Source organism: Penicillium angulare (genome assembly GCF_028827245.1).
Source record: "Penicillium angulare strain IBT 27051 chromosome Unknown utg000004l_segment0_segment0, whole genome shotgun sequence".
In the NCBI taxonomy this organism is placed as follows: Eukaryota; Fungi; Ascomycota; class Eurotiomycetes; order Eurotiales; family Aspergillaceae; genus Penicillium; species Penicillium angulare.
Genome location: NW_026623163.1, coordinates 4388199 through 4405804, shown reverse-complemented (window position 1 = coordinate 4405804; position 17606 = coordinate 4388199). Strand labels below are relative to the sequence as shown.

The 17606-nt window shown below is 46.7% G+C and overlaps 7 protein-coding genes across 7 annotated transcripts; 2 read left to right on the top strand and 5 right to left on the bottom strand.

Annotated features, from left to right (window-relative positions):
* Nucleotides 1-529: 529 nt before the first annotated feature.
* N7478_005525 (RTA1 domain-containing protein) lies at nucleotides 530-2656 on the bottom strand (the record flags this gene model as incomplete). The annotated part of the gene is made up of 6 exons (XM_056921739.1): nucleotides 530-781; nucleotides 836-1076; nucleotides 1127-1521; nucleotides 2074-2119; nucleotides 2182-2310; nucleotides 2364-2656. The coding sequence occupies 6 exons, from the start codon at nucleotides 2654-2656 to the stop codon at nucleotides 530-532; spliced, it is 1356 nt and encodes a 451-aa protein (XP_056779776.1).
* Nucleotides 2657-4373: 1717 nt separating this feature from the next.
* N7478_005524 (fungal specific transcription factor domain-containing protein) lies at nucleotides 4374-6135 on the bottom strand (the record flags this gene model as incomplete). The annotated part of the gene is made up of 3 exons (XM_056921738.1): nucleotides 4374-5409; nucleotides 5467-5637; nucleotides 5705-6135. 3 exons carry the CDS (start codon nucleotides 6133-6135, stop codon nucleotides 4374-4376), a joined length of 1638 nt encoding a protein of 545 aa, XP_056779775.1.
* A 1459-nt stretch (nucleotides 6136-7594) lies between these two features.
* On the top strand, nucleotides 7595-8266 carry N7478_005523 (GNAT family N-acetyltransferase; the record flags this gene model as incomplete). Its single annotated transcript, XM_056921737.1, has 2 exons — nucleotides 7595-7752; nucleotides 7804-8266. 2 exons carry the CDS (start codon nucleotides 7595-7597, stop codon nucleotides 8264-8266), a joined length of 621 nt encoding a protein of 206 aa, XP_056779774.1.
* Nucleotides 8267-8373: 107 nt separating this feature from the next.
* Nucleotides 8374-10305, bottom strand: N7478_005522 (glycosyltransferase family 2 protein; the record flags this gene model as incomplete). Its single annotated transcript, XM_056921736.1, has 3 exons — nucleotides 8374-8824; nucleotides 8921-10037; nucleotides 10092-10305. 3 exons carry the CDS (start codon nucleotides 10303-10305, stop codon nucleotides 8374-8376), a joined length of 1782 nt encoding a protein of 593 aa, XP_056779773.1.
* Nucleotides 10306-10894: 589 nt separating this feature from the next.
* N7478_005521 (uncharacterized protein) lies at nucleotides 10895-11623 on the bottom strand (the record flags this gene model as incomplete). Its single annotated transcript, XM_056921735.1, has 2 exons — nucleotides 10895-11434; nucleotides 11489-11623. 2 exons carry the CDS (start codon nucleotides 11621-11623, stop codon nucleotides 10895-10897), a joined length of 675 nt encoding a protein of 224 aa, XP_056779772.1.
* Nucleotides 11624-13324: 1701 nt separating this feature from the next.
* Nucleotides 13325-14368, top strand: N7478_005520 (zinc-binding alcohol dehydrogenase family protein; the record flags this gene model as incomplete). Its single annotated transcript, XM_056921734.1, has 1 exon — nucleotides 13325-14368. The coding sequence occupies one exon, from the start codon at nucleotides 13325-13327 to the stop codon at nucleotides 14366-14368; it is 1044 nt and encodes a 347-aa protein (XP_056779771.1).
* A 658-nt stretch (nucleotides 14369-15026) lies between these two features.
* On the bottom strand, nucleotides 15027-17540 carry N7478_005519 (response regulator; the record flags this gene model as incomplete). The annotated part of the gene is made up of 3 exons (XM_056921733.1): nucleotides 15027-15413; nucleotides 15475-16121; nucleotides 16193-17540. 3 exons carry the CDS (start codon nucleotides 17538-17540, stop codon nucleotides 15027-15029), a joined length of 2382 nt encoding a protein of 793 aa, XP_056779770.1.
* Between the last annotated feature and the right edge of the window lie 66 nt (nucleotides 17541-17606).

The window sequence follows — 17606 nt, the reverse complement described above, 5'->3', positions numbered from 1 at the left end:
CAATTTGAAGTTGGCTGCTTTGTCAGCGATAGTCTTGGACATCGGATGCCTCATAAGTTGCTTGGGCGAACCGGTCGGAAAATGTAACTATTTAGAGAGAAATTGAGGATATTCAAGTGCTTATATGGCTCAGATTCAATTGATAATATTTTGCTTTTACATCAGCCTCACTAGGCATATTTCTATTCACATTGGGTCAAAATGGCCGTATATAACGAGTCATGGGGGCCAAAATCAAGAAAAGATCGAGAATCGGGAATGTATGCTGGGATACCGATGGGATACCGATGGGATGCCGATGGCTGCCTGTGGGATCCCGAATGTGGGTAATGGGATGCCGAAAACACAAAACATAGAAAAACATGTGTAATTTGAACTTCAAATTTAATCAATTTCTAATTTCAGGATTCTTTCCCGATACTGAAGCTCCTATAATTAACCTGAGAGAATCGTAATTTAAAATAACACCAAACAAGAAAAATAACCATTTCCCCATGATCTATTCTATAATGGCTCAGGCCGGTCACCTCTAGAAATCCCCAAGAGCCATGTCGTCTGTTGGTCTAGTCGGCTTGGTATACATGTTTAAGTTCTTGCGCTGCTTGCGACTCGGCATGTCGCTGTCCTTTCCGGGCATGAGTCTTCCGGGGTGTACAATATTGAGAAGTACCAGGGCAACAAGCATCGGTAGTGAGTCGAGGCAGTACTGGTACGCTTCGTGAAGAGGAATCGTACTCGTGAGGCCCTGGGAATATTCACATAGACGGAAAATGATACGCATCTATTCTGTTAGTTGATTTTCGAAGTATCGGACTCCAGGGTGCTTTTTACTTACTGTAATCAGGGCAAGGCATGCGTAAAGAACATACAACAGAAGCGAAGCCTTCTTAGCATCGAATCGCTTCTGTCCAACTATCTTGATATGGAAGACGATGGCACAAACAATGAATACAAGAACGAAAAGCTGTTGAAGACCAACACCTCCCATGTATATGTGTAAGCCCTGCATCTCGACATCGTACGCGACATTGTTCCCGGCTGCTTGGGCTGCGCCGTAAACCTGGATAACGAAGGCGCTATTGAATGATTAGGAGGAAGTATATAGTTAGAAAGTAATGAAGCTTACATGATGTCCAAAGTAACGAATATCATGCCGAAATTCCAGGGGCGCGTCTTTAGGACGCGTGCATCATCGGTGAAGTTCCATACCATGCGGCCCATGATCATATAAACGAAGGCATTGGTCCACAACGGTGCGATGAGAATCAACACGAACCATCCGGCGTAATCGGCATAACTAGCGGGGTTGAGGATGCTCAAAATGCGGAATATGTAGGTAACAAATTGTATCAACCCGGACACAACGATCACCCAACAGTAAACTTTGCGGTATATGATTGCTTGGGCAGTATGGGCGATGGTTGTGAGGGCGAAAAGAACGGCGAATAGATATGCAGCGCCGACTGAGGGACAAAAGTTCCACATTGTGTCGGGGTCCGTCAATGCTATTTCTTGTGTGAGCTATTTGGATTGCTTCAGAGGAATCGGGGAATCGGTACCTTTACACTCCCCCATTTTGGTTGTAGTGATGTTTGCAGGTTAGGGATTATTATGGTCAATAATTATAACAGTTTGGATATTATTCATGACGAGGAGGAAATCTTGCCATTTAAATATCATTTTATCCCTATTTTTGCAGCCTGGCGCAGAAAATAAGCAGTTATGACTATACGAGCGGTGGATCCCCATACACAGCGAAAATCGAAATCGGGTCTGGCCCCAGCAACAGTCTATTGGTCCCCTCGTATGGACAAACCAATCATATAGTGCGGCTGTGCCGGCTGAATGCCCCACACAACGGTCTGGCTAGCTTCGTATGATTTCGATTTAATCCTTTTACCATCGGATATAATTAGCTAGGCTAAAAGGTTCAATTTTGGCACGAGTGGTTTCAAAAAAGATCGGCCTAGTTACATGAAACACAGAAACTTTCAACAGATCCAAATATTAGCAAAATCAAAAATATACAACAGTTATAAGTATCTCATCCAACAGCCATCTGCAAAAAAATACCAGTCCACAATGCACATCACAGTCATCGATGAGACGATCATAGGCACTAGAAGTCAAATCAGTCAGCACGGTGATTTTATCTCCAATCTCAGGGTGGGTTGAACATACGAGGCCATTGCACCACCCTCGATAGCACATTCCTTGCCGTCATGATTTTGAATGTCGATACGACACCCAGCGCCAGCGTGCCGGCCGTCCGTATAGCAGACGCTTTCAGAATAGGTACCATCACTATTTCTATAATATCATCAAAGCCGTCTCAATAATCAGAGCAATGCGCAATAGCTTACCCGTAAAAACTTTCATTGGGAATATAGGTTTTCGCCATGTCGCAGAAACCTTTCAAATCGAAAACGGAATGGTGACATTGCCATTGATCATCGTTGCTCCATCCATCATCGTACCCACACGTCCTGTCTGTTTCAGCGGGAGCATTTGACTCCGTAGAGATGGAGGACTCGGTAGTAGAGGTCGTGCTAGTAGTTGTCGTTGTCGTTGTCGTTGTCGGTGTCGGTGTGGGAGGCCTCGACATTTTACTAAGTCTCGAGCTGTCCTCGTTAGACATCGAATCAACTTCGGACATGTCTGCGGTATAATCGTAGGCAAATAAAAAAAATCGTCTCAACGGCTCATCTGTAGACGAAATTGTTGTGTTTGTGGTCGTGGCTTCGGCATAACACGCAGTGATGGTTTGGCAGGAAGCTGAGGTCTCGGTAGTCAGTGTGCTGGTACTAGTATCCGTATATGAATACGCAGATTCCGTACAGGCGTCTGCTTCTTCGGATTCGCAATCATAATCTTCTGGTTCACAGCCTTCACCTGTACATAGACCGTCCTTACAGTTCGGGCCAGAGCAAGTGACCCTGTGGCAGTCGAAGGCACTGCACTCTCCAGAGCCCGGATTACATGATGGACTGATACAACCCAATATATCGCATTTGTATAGACGGATACAAGTACCATGTTGACTTTTGACGGCTTGAGGTAGCAAATTCAAGTTGTAACATACTAGTATGTATCTGTTCAAAGAGCCATTCGCAAAATACTACTAGTACTAACTAGTAGGCAGCACCAACTTCAAGTTGAAGCGGCACGCATATTTTACTCATTTGTTTTATAGGCAATAACCTATAAGCAATCAACAAAATGAACATGACTCAAATTGATGATTGAATTTCAAGGCACCTGACAGCTGGTGTGGTGTATTTCAAAATCATGAGCCTTGTAAATGTTCATAGGCCAAGCGGCATACCCTCTGCGTTCGCCAGCCGGGAAGTTCTCCGCTTGCAAAGCTCTAGTAGCTACTAGTAATAATGGCCTCGGATACCAAAGACTAAAACTTTCCAAGAACCGCAACCAGTAACTAGCGCAAATGGAGAATGTGAGCCTAGGAGAGAATGAGGGCCATGGGTCATGAGATCTTGGCATAAATGCACCTAGAATTGAGCTGTCGCGGAACGAGATTGCACTCCCACACGCCTTTCGTCGGAATTGAGTTGGGGAATGCCTGTTGGCAGTGCGGTAATCAGCACGAGCGCAATCAAAAAGCAAAAATCACCACCACAGAGAACAGGCTACCAAGCAGACAAAAAATGGATTATGGGAATTGTTGATACTAACTAGTTGGATGTGCTGCGCCAGGCACCCAGTCGTCGGGTAAATTTAAAACATATAGACGACTACAGTTGTAAATCAAGGGACAGCTTAGATGCTATCTAGAGTAATCTTCGTCGGAGTCGGAGCTTGTCTCGTCCGCATAATACAGGTCTAGCACTCTGAGATGTGGAAGTGTCATCTTGAGTTTCTTCCTTTCATCTTCCCAAACCCTCGCGCTATTAATAACCTTGATACTACTATATATAGCTTAAGTATAGTTAACTTGAAGTAGATAGGAAGCCCTATTATGTATACCCTATGGTCATACAGTATACTAGCTAGTACACCGAATCAAGGATCTGTATAGGGATTAATTAAAATACAACACTTCTCTAAATGATTCCTAAACAGCCTTCACGGTACTATTTGCAACATCCTATTTAGAATAAAATTTCTAAAATGAAACGTTTGGGAATACCTTAGAGCCTTAAAACACTTTTTGTGGGTTATGGGGTACTAAATGATGGCAGACCACCCTAGACTTTTCGTCGAGTTCACTTGATGCATTTAAATGTAGAACATGACTCAGAACTCGTAGCCCGGGGTTTGGAAATGATTTTAGCGAATACCAGCCGCTAGTTTGAAACGTTTATTATCGATTGTTATACATCAACAAGATCGGCTCAAATATTAATAAATAGGTGCTATGTATGCATCAATTCCGGACTTCCATCGAATTCTGGATTGGTTAGAAACTGTTCAAGAACCTCAGCCTCAGTCCAAGTCGGCCAGGCTGCTGATGGAGAGGGGTTCTCAGGACCAAATATAGACATCTCGAGCACGGAATCAAAAGCGCCGAGCATGCCGGCATCGAAGTCTCTCCCCAGTGCCGGCTCCATACCTACATAATCAGTTCCTGCCACTTGTTCCTCTGTGTTAAATATTTCCGACGGCAAAGTTGGTCTCCTTTGGCCGGCCATACCGTCCGTTGTCGTCCCAGGCGATTCTATGGCTGGAGTTCCTCGTATCTTCGCTCCCCAGTGTTTGAATGCTTCGTAATCTGAAACGCTCGCTTCCGGTTGTAAATGGCTTCCGCTGTGTTGTGAACTATGTGAGCCAGTGTGTAGTCGAGCAAGTGCACGCTCTAGCATTTCGATCAGCGACACCTCGGAGCGCGCTGATTCTCCCGCGGCGGACATTTCTCTGATCATGTCAAGGCCATTGTAAAGCAGCTTGCGGAATTGCTCGGAGAAATTTTGGATCGAGTAGGCGATCAGCACGAGCAATGAAGCTCTACAGGAGCTATATTCAATATAGGAAGCTCGGGCAAGCCCCGCCCTGTTGTCCCTCAAGTCCTGACAAATCTGTAAAGCCTCTGTTGCGGCTTCTATGCAATCGTCTACCAAGCTTTGGCGACCTGTGACATAATTCTCTTTCCTAATTTCTTTGCCTGGGTGATTATCTGGGATACTCATGTCTGAGTCTGTGGGCGAAACCCCGATCGAGTTTGACGTTTCCCTTTTCAGCAAGAATGGCCGGCCAATAAACATTCTCACCAGGCAATATTCCAGTTTCAGATGCAATGTTGACCGGCCATCATGGTGAACTTCGTCTTGTATCCTGTCGCTGAGTATATCCTCTGGCAGTGAATTCCACCATGTCTTGAGAGCCATTTTACGGGCCAGCAGGCTTTTGATAACCTTTGGTATTTGCTGCTTTTGACCACTCCGAAGGGCATTTCTTTAAAATATGTCAGTTAATTGGAGCATTTCGCGAGAGCAAGGTATGGTATCTTACACTTCAATAAAAAGATCTTCTAAATAGTTAATAAGTTGAATAGATGCTTTCGCGCGTGCGACACTTTCATAAGACTCGCCCAGGTCTAGGCTCGGTTGATGAAGGGGTATCGTAGCATCGACATCAGCTCGAAGGACCGAAAGGGGCCGACCATGAAAAATGGATATTTTCCTAATGAATATAAGTAAATAATTTTTATTTGAATCTTTTCCTCTTTTTTTACGTGGTGCAGTCTCACCTTTCAAGTGAATATACAGTCCACCAAACACGGTTGCGAGTCTCGATCATTGTCGGGCTGAACGCGCTATTCTTGCATTTTCTATGCATACCATTCTGCATTGCAAGTCGAACACCAAGATTGATATAAATGTATCCCAAGCCCGATGCATCAATTGGAAGCGCATAGTAACCCAAAAGTAAGCAAGCCTGAACACTCTCAAGTGAAGATAATTCAATAATTTCAGGCAATAATCGAATTGCTTGCTGATAGAAAGTTGTACCGATATCTTCTTCTGCAAAGTTGGAATCAGTGGCCTGAGCCGAATGACGAAAGGACGACTCGAGATGCGCATATTGTGTCCCAATGGCGAATATCATGAGTAGAATACTAATGACTACCTCGCCACCTTTTTGGGTAAAGGAAGCGGGGTTACTATACAGCATATCCATCTTCGCTAGGCACCAAGACTGGCCCACGAAAAAATAATGTGTTTCGGCATATTTGAAAAATGTTCTTGCCAAGAAGTCTGCGATCTGTCGAGGAGGACAGCTTGAGATAGCCGCTGATAGATGAGCGAGGCCTGGTCGCAAGTGATGGGCGCGTGGGAAATCTGATACCTGTTCAGAACCTTGTATCTGCTCCTCCGTTCAGCGTGGGCCATTTTATGAGATAGCGGTGAATATAATTGAATGGGTCCTACCTTATTCCCAAATCCCCCCATCTGCTTCTCTATGTGATTTTTGACGCGCATTGAGAAGTTCCAATACGAAAATTCGCCCGAGAAATCTACTTCATGTTAGCGCGCCGATTGAAAGGCAGAGCGAAAGAGAAAACAAACGTGTCGTGTTATCCCCAACAGGATCCATAGTGCAAGCCTCTTCGTCTATGACTAGCCCTTCAACTTCTTTGGCGTCCGACACATCAGCATCAAGCGCATCGGCTAACCTTGCAAGGCTTTTTGTATCCAGCCTTATCCCCTCGATAGTTCGCTTCAAGATCCGTTCCATATATTTGCAGCGGTCGATTTGCTCGTGGAACTCAGACCGATCCACCCGTTCCCTGGTCATGGGTTCAATGACTTGTTTCCAGGTCGATGACAGATCGAATCTGCTTACCTGGGGACATATTGGCGGAATTCCCGTGTTCTTGACTTTGAACCCTTAAATTCGCAATGTCGCTGAAAATGCAGACATCTCCTGCACGGGGCTCCACCTTCACACTTCTCTTTAAGCCGTCGGCATTCATCACACCTGTAGTCTGTGATCAGAGTTGATACTCGTTTTTTTTTTCTCTTTTCTTTTTTCGCGGGGCTTGACTTACGCTCGAGCGGCACGTTTTCGATTATCCATGGCTACATGCAGTTCTCAAGTTGCTATCTATCGGGGACACATTGCGATGGCCAACTGTAAACCGCAAAGTGTGGGGTTAAGTCCCGTGACAAGGGGAGCGATAAGAAGCATAGCCAATAAAGAGCCGTCTTTGTTCAGCCAAGCATCGGAGCGAAAAAGCAAACATGTTTGTCATCGTGATAAGATTAAAGATAAGGCCCAAGATGAACCACATGGGAAGCTTTCTATAAAATGAGGACCTTGGGGTCATCCTATAGTTCTAGAATTCTAGATCGCCCTAGTACTGTGTAATCCAATTAGCCTCAACCGTTCTTACCGTGCCAACTCATCAACCAAGAGGCTCATCATCGGGCTCCGAGACCGGATTAGCGTGTCCATTATTAGGGACACTGGGGTTGGCCAATCAAAGACCGTGCGTAAATTAACGAACGAAGCTGACAGCATTTTGTCTCACAGCACATTTTCAAATAGAATGTATTCAACTCCCCCTGTTTTTTATCTTATTTATATGCTAAGGCCCCTGTTATTAAGTTAAACGACATACGCATACACCATCGACATGGTGCTCGAATTTCTTCCACATCAATCTGTCCGTGTCCTAATACCAGCGACCGGGCCTACAATCGAAAGTGATCGACTGCTTCTTCGACCTGTCGCTGAGCGTGATGTCCCCGCATTATTTGCTGTCCGCGCAAGGCCAGAAGTCGCAAAAACAAAGTAAAAATCTCCTCCGATTCTACAATTATATAATACTAATATTGACTCTAGCTATCCCAAAACTCCCTTCAAGTCCGTTGAAGAAACAAAAGAGTGGCTAGCAAGCAAGATCTTTAAAGGATCCGATGACATAAACGGCTGTTCTTTCAATTATTCAATTGTTGATAAATCGATTTCCGAGTCTGAGGAGCAGGTCATCGGTTACGTCAGTATCAATTCGCTCAATCCTTGTCCGGATATTGGGTATTCCTATCTTCCCGAGTCATGGGGCAAAGGATACGCGACAGAGGCGCTACGGCTGCTGTTAAAGATGTGGTGGGCTCTTCCACGCCGTGAACCCCAAATTGTCGATGGTGTGATGGAAGATCCCGAAAGAGTCTTTGCCATTTCTGAAAAGGAGAATGCTGCGAGCTGTCGAGTCCTCACGAAGTGCGGATTTAAAGTGCACAAGGAGACCTCTTATGAAGGTACCGATCTTTATTTGTGGACTTTGGATAGGCCGGAGACCTCTTAAGATGTGAATGGGAATATCTTTTGTTATCAGTTGTTCTAGATGAAGTAAAATGATGTATGAAATAATGAGTGAGCCTTCAGTGGTTTCTGATTGGTTCGTACACTGATTCATAGGTCAGCCTCATCTACAAGATCTAATCTGCTTCCAAAATGAGCCATATCCCTCCCAGCTTTGTCTAGAATAGACCACTTGTTTTGGCGCAAATCTTTCTTCTGGAGTTCACTCTGGGAGGCTTGAGAGTTTCGATCAGGGTACTGTGGAGGCTTGAGTAGATATGCGACTGGTACCCAATTGCTTGAAATGCTCAGGTAACAGATATGAAGCAATGGTGGCCAAGCAATCGAAGTAAATATTTCCGTTGTTGCATCTTGATTGCCCGGGGTCAATATAGTTGCTGTGGAGTAGAATATCACACTCAGTGTCATGATCAACGTCACGACGTTGCACAGAATGCCATTCTGCAACAACTCTCTACAAAACTTCATGTATGAAGGCAATTTGGTGGCTCGATTCCAGGAATTCGCAGTGCTGCCAGTCACGAATGATCCCTTTGGCTTACTTGTTAATAGATAAAATTTCAATATCGAGTAAATATTGCCTGTCAAAAGAGTGAGATTAGCACAGAGTTAGCCGGCCTTCTATGAAGAATCAAACTCACCACCAGCCTGCCATTTATTTTCTAAGTGAGCAAACGGTGCACTTTCAAATCCCGTATGAGCAGCCTGGATGTACTCATACAACCATGTCAAGAACATAGAAATCCCGGCCAAGAGGAGTTGAAGATTGATCCAAAGGGGTGAAACATTTGGGATAACTTTCCCAGAGAGCAAAAGCACCGGAATCACAGCAAACGCAAGAAGACAGCCCAACTCGCCTCCCACTATTCCAGCGCCGTTCCAAGCAATCTTCATTCGAAGAGACTTCGGCAAGCAAGGGGCTTTCGAGGAAAGCATAGCGACCACTTGCTGCGCATGACCGATATTCCATCTGCTGCGCTGCGCAATATGCCCAGTCAGAGAGGTAGGAACGAGTCCATACTGCAAAGGTTCTTGGACTTGCATAGTCCGATGGCCCATCCCTTGCAGAACTAACGAGAGTTGCCAATCTTCAGAGAAAGAAAATGTCGGATACATTCCAACTTGAACAATAGACTGTCTCCGAAACACTGCACCAGAGCCTGCATCTATAGCACGACCCAAGATATCTAATTCCGCATTCTGGCAGGTATAGAAGTGGCATCTTGCCTGGGACAGCTGATCACCCTCCGGGAGATTTGAAAAGAACTGACGGGTTGAAACAAGGGCCGAGTCAGGGTTTAGTAGTAGATGGGGCAAAATTGCTCGAAGAAACTCCCGATTTGGAATTGAGTCTGCGTCAAGCACTGCACAAAACTCTGGCGGATCTTCATTTTGTAGTGTGGTTAGAGCGTAATTCAGGTTTCCAGATTTTGCAAATACTTGACCCGACTGCCTGCCCCGGGAATGGTAGGAGAGGTGTGGCCATTGAGGCTGTAAGTCAGATATGGCTTTCTTTAATAAAGCTGAGCCTCCATCGTCTAGGAGCAGGACGCGGAATTTAGTAATGGGGTAATCCATGGTACAAGCTGCTCGGACTGTGTCCATAATGACATCGACAGGCTCTCCGCAGCATGGGAGTAGAACATCCACTCGGGGTAGGTTTTCGGTACCCTTCAACCGAAGTCTCTTTCGCGGGCCACCTTCCGCAACCTTGCTAGAAGTTACAGAGCGGAGGTGCTCCTTTCTAGCCAGATCTAAGAATATCGTTAGGCTCAGCAGAACAGGTTGAAAATCTTGACATCACTCACGAGCAAAAGTCAACTCCACTCCTAGCATTGTCCACATCTGCCAAGTTCTTTGGAGACTAGAGAGTAGTGCTAGTGTGCGGATCAGGAAATACAGATAACCAATCCATATCGCTGATCGTGCTACGTAGAAGAGTGGTTTTCGATATTTCTGGCTGGCCGACGCGCGCTGATCCGCAGGCAACTCCTCGATATCGAATTCATGCTCAGAATTCATGTTTGCGATGAGAAATGTTAGTCGTTTAAGTAGCGGTGAAGGTATTCAGACAGAATAAGATGTTATCCGTCTATCACCCTTCTAGCAGGCCAATTCAGCCTTCGGCACACAGAAACATCTCAAGAAGAAAATATTTTCCACACCGCTGAAAATATATGCTAGCGCTAAATAAACGCCGAACTGAAAGGAAAACCACGGAAAATGGGCTTCGCTACCCCGTGTTTGTGCGTTTCGTTGAGAGGCGTCCATCCAGACTGCTCTAGTCAAGCCACAAGTGGATTCTGGGCCGGTGCGAACCGAAAGCTTCTTCCGTCTGATCCCGGTTCAGCAGCCTGCGATCTAGAGATAATTGTTAGTCTATACACCGAATTCCCTGTTATGGAAAGTATAATTTGTCAGTGTGTTGTTTAGAATCATGATGTCGTTATATACAAGTAGTAGGAACTAGGAGGCTCTGAAATCCAACTAGGTCGAAAAGGGGAAACCAGGAATCCTTTATACATGTGAGAATTTTCGCACTAAATCATCAACGGCGCAGGTATATATACATAACTAAATATCGGTGTATTACATGAAAGAAATAACCATTTTAATGAGAAGGTTGCTCCTTCGACATCAGCTCTGCCACTGGGAGTTGAGGGTCCAGCTCTCTTGGCGCAGAGCTTCGGGTCATGGCAGAGGAAGAGGTTAAACCGTCAACCTCGTTATAGGTCCCTCGACCCACTGATGCTGTAGCCAATGATTTGCTCAATCTGTTCGCACGTTTTCGCTCCCAAAGAGCCCATATCAACGTGCCGATTGCGATAACACCTAAAGGGACGCCCACTCCCGCTCCGATCGCGACGTTATGCGAGTTACTCGAGGAGGCAGAGGATGTGGCGGTGGTTGAGTTTGAGGAGGTACCATTTGATGAGATGGTCGTCGCATTTGCGAGTGCTGCGCGTCCTAGGATAACTTCGCCATCGTCAACCTGGAAGCTGTCGCCGTCTGGACAGACTATCGCAGAGCCGTTGTAGATAGGTGTACCACAGCAGTATAACGATATGCCATCGATGAGAGATAAATTTATAATTGAGGCGCCTTCATTTTCGGACGAGGTCTCTAAGAGTGGTCGGTCATAGATGTCAGTCTATGTGATTGATATAGAAGATATCCGCTTCAAGTGAATCATGTTACCACATACGGCAATGTGTCGGACACCCTGATCCCCAGTTGTCACTTGTACATCCCCCTCTGGAGAGGACGTAAGGCTGGGATACGTCAAGACAATACCCATTCGAGAGACAGATTCCACCACTACCACAGCAGTGGGTGACATCATCAGATGTGCAAGGGACGGTACCCCCAGCCTCGTTTCCTTTTGGATAATAACATGTTCGACTATCGGAGCTCATGTTGACAAGCAGTGTAGTATTGTTTTTCTCTTTCCGTGGCAGTCGGTAGCACGGAACGAAGGATAAAAAAGAACCAAGACGCGTTCAGTGCATACACACAAGTTATGTAAGAAACAAGAATTTTAAGATCGACCACTGGCAGCAAGCCGGGGGGGAGGAGGGGAAAGAAACGCAAACTGGGTTTCCCAAGAAATCGTGCCAAGGAGATCGCTGGAAGGGCACCGAGAGGCGTGGACTAGGCGTTCAGCCGCATATCGCCCCCTTTTCCGAAGCCCAATAGTATATTTCGTGCAAGTCAACTAAATACTAACGGCTCTCGGTGCAACGTCACCAATTAAATAGGATGCGAGTGGATCAGATATCAGCTGAGACGAACCTCCTCCGTACCGAAAAATCTAACTGATTTTGCCCCTATCCACTAGGGAGTATGTATCCACGCTTTCCGTGCGTGGAGGAAAATTTGTTTGCGGACAGCAGGCCCATTGTACTTAGCTGTCAGACGATCCCAACTATTTAAGGAGGAAGAGTGGGGGGTAAGCAGCGCTAGGACCTATCCGAGGACATTGGCAGCGCAAGAAGACCTCAAGAACGTGCTAGCTTAACATTTTTAGTGTCTCCACATACGTGGGCGAACCCATATAAGGTTTAGTGCTTTTTATTCCTTTTGCTCCTTGTCAGACCGACATGTATTTCAAAGTTATCTAGTCTGTAATGGAAACTGGTAATGCCTTCAATTGTATAGGGTTGGTACTAGCTTTATGAAACTAATATAGAGACTTACTCAAGTGCTAGATTTGATTACGTTGGTTGTGGGCGCAGTTTTACTAGATGTTATACCCGAAACCTCCCGAGGATCTGCTAAGCTAAAAGATCTAGCCTGACACGTAGAATTCCAATTACTACCTACTTAGATATGTATAGCCACTTTTCCAATGTCTTCCACTTTTCTCTCCTTCGAAGTTTGCACCTTCATTGGTCATTCGTACTTTCCAAGCTTTTGATATTGATATTCACTGGCATGAACCAAACCGGTGCATTCGAATGTTTTCGGGATATGACTGAGACGAAGCCCGCAACTACAAAGAATCAAATAGATTGAAAACTTTCAAGCGCAAATGCGGAGTCCCTACTCCGTCCCAGAACGAAATAAATTAAGTGTTTTTACTTGATCTACATAGCCTGCTTCAAGTTTACGGCGCATTGGTACCTATACGCCCCACCTACCTTATTCTGCAGCGAGTGCGAGAATAAAGTCCACCACACCTCGTATAATTACCTTAAATAATCCACTCTCTTCAATGATAATACATGATAATCTCATTAGTTTCCGCACGGAATTCCGTTCGGACAAGGCAAGCCTGTAAAGAGACCTCGGGATATCGAAATCTCAGACGGAATTCCTTCCCAAGGTTCTGGCGGAGTTTACCAGTAAATCCGTGTTATATCACTAAGTCCGAACTATATCTCATGCTCAAACCATGAACACTATAGACGTACGAGAGGCCGTGAAAATCTATAAGTAGCAAAAAAGACACCAATATCTGGAATATCGATTTTATCAATTCGAACCTCTCAATCTCAATTACCTCTCAATCGAATTAAACGATACGAACACAATCATACAAATGTCTTCCGTTCCAACCCACCACCAAGCAGCCTTGGTTACCGAAAAGGGCAGCCAATTCACAATCACGCAAAGAGAAACGCCAAGGCCAGGACCAGGCGAGCTTCTGATCAAAGTCAAAGCCGCAGCCGTCAACCCGGTAGACTACTACCAACGTGAAATGGGCATTTTCATCGAGAATTACCCCGCCATCCTAGGCTCAGACATAGCAGGCGTTGTAACCACAACAGGACCTGGTATGCGTTCTGATGCTCCCAAAGAAGGAGACAGTGTCATTGCATTCGCGAGCGCGTGGCTCAATGCCGGAAAACCGGACTACGGTGCTTTCCAAGAATACGTACTTGTCTCGCAGGACATTATTGCTATCTTACCGGAAAGCTTTGGCTTTGTTGAGGGGAGTGTTTTTCCAATGGCGGCGTGGGTGAGCTGGAATGCGTGGTTGTGGGCTGGTATCCCGCGGGGATATAAGGCCGATTCGTCGGAAGGGGTGCTTATCTGGGGTGCTGGGAGTAGTATGGGGGCGTTGGCTGTGCAGGAGGCGAAACTCATGGGATTTGGAGCTGTTTACGCTACTGCTGGTGAGAAGAATCATGAGTATATCCGGGGTCTCGGGGCGACCAGGGTGTTTGATTACAAGGATGAGGGGGTTTTAGAGAATATTGTTTCGGCAGCGCAGGAAGATGGAGTGAAAGTGAAGATCGGGTTTCATGCTACTGGGGAACAGCAGGTGGCTGTCGATGTTATGGGGGCTTTGAGATTGGGGGAGGGTGTATCTAAGATGGGGATTGCGCCGGTGCTGGATCCGGAGTTGAAGGTTCCTGATGGTGTTGAGACGGCGTTTTTGTTGCCGCCGGATGATGAGGAGGCGAGGAGGGAGCGGACGAGATGGATTTTTGGGGATTGGTTGCAGACTAAGCTTGCGAATGGTGAACTTGTTGCTAGTCCCCATATCAAGCTTGTGGAGGGTGGGTTAGAATCTGCGAATAAGGCTTTAGATGAGTGGCAAGCTGGTGTGAGTTGTACTAAGATTGTGTTTGAGATATAGACAGTTTCCGCTTTTGGTAGCTTCTTGCTTCATTATGATCATGCTGATAGCTTGGATTTGATGTGGTTTCAATTGATTCAGTTGTCAGATTCGAATATTGGCATTAGACTATTGATTGTCCATTCCTGAAACTTGTGGAGTAGACGCCAAAAAGCCGATTCAATAATTATAGCCCAATGGTTGAGATACCCGGCGAATAGAATTGTGAAAAAGCCTATATTAAGGCCTGGGAAGAACCGAATGAGACGTGGGACATCTCTTTCGTATGCGTGAGTATATCCAGTGCGTGTGTGTATGCAGGACGAGAAAAAGATAAGAAAACAGTCGAAGAAGATATGTGGGTAGAAAAAGAATTTCATGAAGAGGATTTTAGACCACCTTGATGTCGGGCATAAAAGATGAAAAGTAGATCGAGTTCAACAAATGTTTGAGGCGGCCGAAGAGACCTGAAAGCGCCCATGCTACCAAGAAATCAAAGAATGAGAGAAACGACAAAATAACAAAAAGGGAATAACATGACATAAGAATAATTGTTGCTATGGGGGTATCCAAATGGAAAAGACAGATAGTCGAGACATATGGAAAGGATTTGGCGGCAAGGCATATAATCGTGTATATGGAATCGCAGTCCTGGGAAGACTGGGTGCTTAATATATGATCATGATTCGTTCGCTGAACCAGGTGAAGGTTCACTGGATTTGAATTCAGCCTCAGCTGGACTTGCGTCATAACTGGTTGCTGAACCGCCCGTACCGCTGCCCCATGAATTTTGCCTCATGATTTCATCGGCATCGGGCAAATTAGGCGGCTTGAGGCCTTTCGGCTTGGATTTAGTTCGCGATACCGAAGGTGATGAAACTTCTGGTTGGGCGACAGATTCGCGACTACCAGTTTGCATAGGGCTGGCTGCGGTTTGGATGCTAGGAGACAGGGATCGGGGGGAGTCCATGAAGCCACGCCATTTGCGCCAACCCTCAAAGTCAATAAGGGCTTGCATGCAACCCCATTCGGTTACTTTTTGCTCAAGCCAAGGGAAACCAACGGGCTGTTTAGAACAGAGGTCAGTACAAATAGCTAAGAACACGCATATCGATTGAAAAACATACCTTGGTCAAGAAATCATTGCATCCCGCAGCCAATGCTTCATGACGGTCACTTTGCAAACTGCTAGCTGTTAATGCGACAATAATGACAGGGCTCCGGAATAATGAAAGATCGCTCAGGGTGTCTTCCTCGCTGACAGAGCGATAGAGACCAGGACGTTTTTCATTGGCGCTTGAAGCACTGGACCGACCAGATGCTGTTTTAGAAAAGACGCCAATGCCATTCAGTCGCTCCAATCGACGAATCTCTTTGGTCGCATCCAAACCGTTCATAACAGGCAGTTGAATATCCATAAGAACCAAGTGAAATCCGCCTTGACGCCATTTCCGAACAGCCTCTTCTCCGTTAGCTGCACACTTCCACCGCACGCTGAGGCGTTTCATGAAGGCTTCTAGCAACTTCTGGTTGATGATATTGTCCTCCACGATCAGGACGTTAATCGGTGGCACGGTTCCGTCAATTAATCCACCAAAAGCCGCACCTGGCGATACTGCTGCTTTGGACTTCCGCAAAGATCTTGGCGATGCGATAGGTGCTGGAGGAGTATGGGACTTTGCTTGAGGAGATTCGGCCACAGTTGCTGGTGGGGTTGGCACGTTCTGGGGCGGTATGGTTGGGGGAGGCTGAGAATGAGGGGAAACGCCGGTTTCTGTTGCGGAGATGGACATGTCAGTAAATCGTGGTACCCAAAGTCATATCAAATCCATATCCAGGACATACCTGTCACAGTAGGGACTTGGCCAAGCATTGTGGGCGAATTAGTCGTGTGTCGTTGCAGGGGTGGTCGATGAAGCGATGGTTGATGACGACGAGGCCGGCCGCCCGGTGATGGGATTGCAGGAGCGACTCCGTTTGTTAAGATAGAGATCGATTGGGGATTTGTTCCACCAGAACTGGAAGAATGGGTGGGTGGCGTAGGAGCCTTCGTATTGGCAGGCATAAGAGGGAAATATTCGCCATGCTCACCAGGCTCGGGGTGATGGTGGTGATAACCACCAGTGGGTCGAGGCGAGGGCTTTGGTGTCCGACGTGAAGGTGCCTCAATCAGTAATGCCTCTTCGATTGATTGACCGTCAGGATAATATGAATCCAGCACAGATGCCAAAACTTCTTCGGGACTCAGTAGCCGGTCTGTGGTCGTGAGCCGGGTTGAAGCTTCGCGCGCTACGATTCTAATCACAATATCTGGGGAATCGAAGGTTCTCCCTAGTGAGTTTCCGTATTTCATGATGACTTGATCGCGCAACTCATCAACCACTGCGTCTTCCAAACATGGCACCAGGGTGGCCGAGCCACCCGGCCGTTTCACCCAAATACGACGAGTAACCATATTGGCAGCAGTTACGGGGACGCGACTGCTGCCGTGGTCACTTGGTGAAGCAAAGAGACTCTGTTCTAGCAGCCCACTGATTAAGTGCTGCTGGGAAGCGGGAAGCAGGGACTGTCGCCGACTAGCAAGGGAAGGTCGCTTGCTGGATTGGGGTGGAAAGAACGAAACAGATGGCCTGTGATCGTCTAGTACTGCTTCGACGACGGTTTCTAATGTCGGTGTCAATTGATACTCGGTCAGACTTGGCGTGCGAACTTTGACTTGCGCGACCTGCAGGGAGGTATCGTCGGAATGCTGGGGTGTCGGTATCGACAAATCAAGGGGGTAAGTGGGCTCGTCGGAGAGAGGGGTAGGTAGCGGCGAGGATTTCGGTTCGGTCGTTGGAGGGGTGTTGACTAGATTCTCCGACGATGGATGATGATGAAGATGCTGGTCGGACTGCCGCGGGGATGGATTGCAAAACTGGCCCCGGTGGCGTTGGGTGTGTCGTGGACTCTCCTGCACGTCCTGGCCCGAGGCGGTATCGTCGGAGGATTGGGCGGCAGAGGAAACGACGCTGTATGGAGACTTCTCGCTCGCGGAGTCGAAAAGATGGGGGGTCCCAGAGATTCCAGAGGTTGAATTCAAGTTTGGGTGGACACGCGGGTCCGCCCCGTTGCCCGGATCTGGTACCGCTGGTGTCGATGATCGTCGCAGCAACTTGGCCTTGAGAAGACGTGTCAGACGTCTCTCTGGCATCGTGAATTAGCTGCCGGTGGGCACGGGGGGCTTAATTCATAGCTTCGAGCTCAGATACCAAGCTCA